Source organism: Citrus clementina, unplaced genomic scaffold (assembly GCF_000493195.1).
Source record: "Citrus clementina cultivar Clemenules unplaced genomic scaffold, Citrus_clementina_v1.0 scaffold_7, whole genome shotgun sequence".
In the NCBI taxonomy this organism is placed as follows: domain Eukaryota; kingdom Viridiplantae; phylum Streptophyta; class Magnoliopsida; order Sapindales; family Rutaceae; genus Citrus; species Citrus x clementina.
This window is the reverse complement of record NW_006262075.1, coordinates 20,006,585-20,010,360: the sequence shown is the minus strand read 5'-3', so window position 1 is coordinate 20,010,360 and position 3,776 is coordinate 20,006,585. Positions and strand designations below refer to the sequence as shown.

At 33.6% G+C, this 3,776-nt stretch overlaps 1 protein-coding gene across 1 annotated transcript; it reads right to left on the bottom strand.

Moving 5' to 3' along the window:
* Positions 1 to 1,945: 1,945 nt before the first annotated feature.
* On the bottom strand, positions 1,946 to 3,066 carry LOC112097031 (uncharacterized mitochondrial protein AtMg00810-like). Its single transcript, XM_024181290.1, has 2 exons — positions 3,001 to 3,066; positions 1,946 to 2,791 (listed from the first exon to the last, which is right to left on the bottom strand). Exons 1-2 carry the CDS (start codon positions 3,064 to 3,066, stop codon positions 1,946 to 1,948), a joined length of 912 nt encoding a protein of 303 aa, XP_024037058.1.
* Between the last annotated feature and the right edge of the window lie 710 nt (positions 3,067 to 3,776).

The following is a 3,776-nucleotide window of genomic DNA, read 5'->3' as shown; positions in this document are numbered from 1 at the left end:
TATTTTCCATATATTTTGCTTTTAATTTCTCCATCTTTTTCTTATTTTGATCTTAAATATTCTAGTTATTTTAGTTAATTTTTAATTTAATAGGGAATTAATTAATATACATATTTTTTTTTATATTTGCTAGTTATTTTTATTTCTTATTTTTAATTCATTGTATTATTTTATTGAATAGGAAATTAATTGGAGATTGTGGATAATAAAAAGGCATGAAGAAATTCAAATTGAGAAGGAATGAAGATTAAATTGGAAGACAAAAATCAAAGCAATTAATCCAATTGAGAAATGTTGAATAATTAAAAGATTTAATGTTCTCTAATTGGCAATTGGAGAACACGTGCATGGCATTGCAAAAGTGGAAAGCATTTAAACGGGCCCACAATTGACTTTCAAAAGTTGGAATTAATGGCTTTGGGTGGCGTTAAATTGGAAAAGGATTTCAATTCTAATTAAAAAAAGATTTCTTTAGATTTGTTGGAGAAGAATTCGGTCAACTAGCATTATAAAAGGAGAACAGCTGCTGGACGGAAGGGAGAAGAGGGAGCAGGGGCTGATCCAATTCTGCAAGAAAAAAAAAAAAAACAAGGAAGACGCTAGAAGGAATTCAATTGAAGAAAAAAGGCAGCTGTTTGAATTAATCTCCATGATTGGTTTTGTCAATTCTCTTATTCCCAATTCAATTATGTTAGGCTAGATTTTTATTTGGTTAAGGGTGAATTCAAAACCCTAAACATGATATGCAATTAAATTTAAATTCTATCATTCAATTTATTTAATTGAGATTGTTTATGTTCTTCTATAATTAATGTTCATGGTTTATTCTTGTTTTATTTAAATGGCCAATTAAATAGGACTTGAATAAATATTATTGCTAAATTAAAATTCTTGATCCGTAATTGTCTTGATATTTTAATCATTAGTAACAGTTGGAATTAGTGATTTCAATTGAAGAACATAACCTAGGTTAAATAATCCGAGCTTGTGTGTTTATTGCCTAGATCAATCTAATATCTTTCTTTGTTTAATGCTTCCATTATCTTAAATTTAAAGAGTTTATTTTAAATTATTTAATGGTTAGAGATTAGGTGAAGAGCTTATTTTACCTAACGACACACTAAGGAAAGATTGAGACTAACAGAGCTTATTGTTGTCTACGGTTGATAGTTTCAATATAAATTGATAATAGAATTGATATATTATGTGCATGTTTGGTGGTGGCGAATGATCCCTTAACCAAAGTTTTCATCATTATTATTTCTTTCTCCTTTAATTACAGTTTTTATTAAATTCTTGTTCGTAATTTTAATTTCTTTATTTCTTACTATTTAGTTAAAAATTCATAAACCCCCCTTTTATTTTTAATTGGCATTTTCTTTAATTAGATTAATTTATATTATTATTACTATTATTATTACTACTATTATTTTATTTTAAATCTTGCTTTGGAGTTAATAATAAATATAACTAGCATAGTCTCTGTGGGATCGATTCTTACTCGCTCTGTACTAATTATTTATATTAGTGGTAAGGTTTTAAATTTGGTGCACCTTAACGACACTACCACAACCACACCTACCACACCTAACACAAATAATTCAAACCTCACTAACCATACCTACTCATGGAATATTGTATGAGTTAGGCTTGAATTTATTTATCTTGGATCAAGTTTATGATCCAACACCCCCCTTAAACTTGATCCTGTGACACCAAGCAAACTTCTGAATTTTACAAAGTCTTCTTGCTTGAGTGGCTTAGTAAAGATATCAGCTGCTTGATCTTGTGATTTTACATACTTGATTTGCACTTCTTTTCTTGCAATACACTCTCTTATGAAATGATAGCGAGTGTCTATGTGTTTGCTTCGATCATGAAAGACTAGATTCTTATATAGGGCAATTTCTGATTTGTTATCAACACAAATCTCGGTTGGCTCTTCTTATGGCATACATAACTCTTTTAGCAAATTTCTGAGCCAAATTGCATGACAAACACTTGATGTGGCAGCTACATACTCAGCTTCACAGGTAGATAGCGTGACAATTGGTTGCTTCTTTGACATCCATGTGAAAGCAGTATTTCCCATTAAGAACACAAATCCTGTGGTGCTCTTTCGATCATTTAAATCTCCACCCCAATCGATATCGCTATATCCAACAAGCTTGTAGTCATTAGAAAATGAGTATAACAAGCTGAAATTAGTTGTAGCTTTGATGTAGCGAAGGATTCTTTTTGTAGCTTTAAAATGTGTGGTCTTTGGATTCTCCATGTATCGACTCACAAGTCCAACAACATAAAGGATATATGGTCTTGTGCATGTCAAATAACGTAGGCTTCCAACAAAACTTTTAAAGAATGTTGGATCTATACCTTCACCTTCATCATGTTTGGATAGTTTAACTCCGCATTCCACTGGCGTGCTAATAGGCTTACAATCATTCATCTTGAACTTCTTGAGAATCTCCTTTGCATAGCTTTCTTGGGAGATAAATATGCCTTCTTCCTTTTGCTTGACTTCAATGCCGAGGTAATATGCCATCAGTCCAATGCCAGTCATCTCGAACTCTTTGATCATCACTCTCTTGAACTCTTCAAACAAGTTTGGATTACTTCTAGTGAAGATGAGATCATCCACATACAAGCACACAATCAAAATATCTCTATCTTTTTCTTTAACGTAGAGAGCATGTTCATATGGGTATTGGGTGAAGCTTTTCTCTTGAAAATACTTGTCAATTCTGCTATTCCATGCCCTTGGTACTTGCTTTAACCCGTAAAGAGCTTTCTTTAATATAAAAACTTTGTCTTCATGTCTTTTCACCACATAACCCAATGGTTGTTCGATGTAAACTTATTCTTCAAGGAATCCATTCAAGAAAGCAGACTTCATATCCATTTGAAAAATCTTCCATTTATTCTGAGCAGCCAAAGAAATAATAAGTCTAATAGTTTCAAGTTGAGCTACAGGAGCAAATACCTCGTCATAGTCTATACCAGCCTTTTGACTATAGCCTTTTGCAACCAGTCTCGCATTGTGCTTTTCAATTTCTCCCTTCGCATTTCTTTTTGTTTCATACACCTATTTGACACCGATCGCCTTATGACCTATGGGAAGAGTAGTAAGCTCCCAAGTATCATTCTTCACAATGGCTTTGATTTCTTCATCCATTGCAATTCTCCACTTCTCATCTAGTGCAGCTTCTTGGAAGTTGACTGGCTCACAATCAGTAAAGAGGCAAAAGAGAGTGAGATTATCATATCTCTTAGGTACCTCATAGAGATCTTGAAGACTTCTTGTACGTTCTTCTGTTCTTTCATTTAAGAAAGACGGCGGTGAATCTACGCATGTGGTTGATGTTGGTGAGATAGGTGGAGTAACAGGCTCTTGTTGTTCGTCTACTTGTTTTATCTGTGTATGATCATCTTCTTCAATGGGAAAGAAGTTGAAGTCATCTACATGAGAGCCAAAATCTCATTCTTTTTCTTCATAAAAAACTACATCTCGACTGATCACGATCTTCCCGTTGTTTGGATTGTAAAGCTTGTATTTTTTGGAGTTGTTGTCGTAGCCGATGAAGATGAACTTCTCACTTTTGTCATCCAGCTTGGCTCTACTTTCGTCTGGTACATGTACATGGGCAATGCTTCCAAAAACTCCTAGATGGGTGATACCGGGTTTTCTTCCACTCCAAACTTCTTGTGGCGTCTTGCCCCACACGCTTCTTGTTGGAGATCGATTAGATAAGTAGACTGCACATGCAACAGCTTCA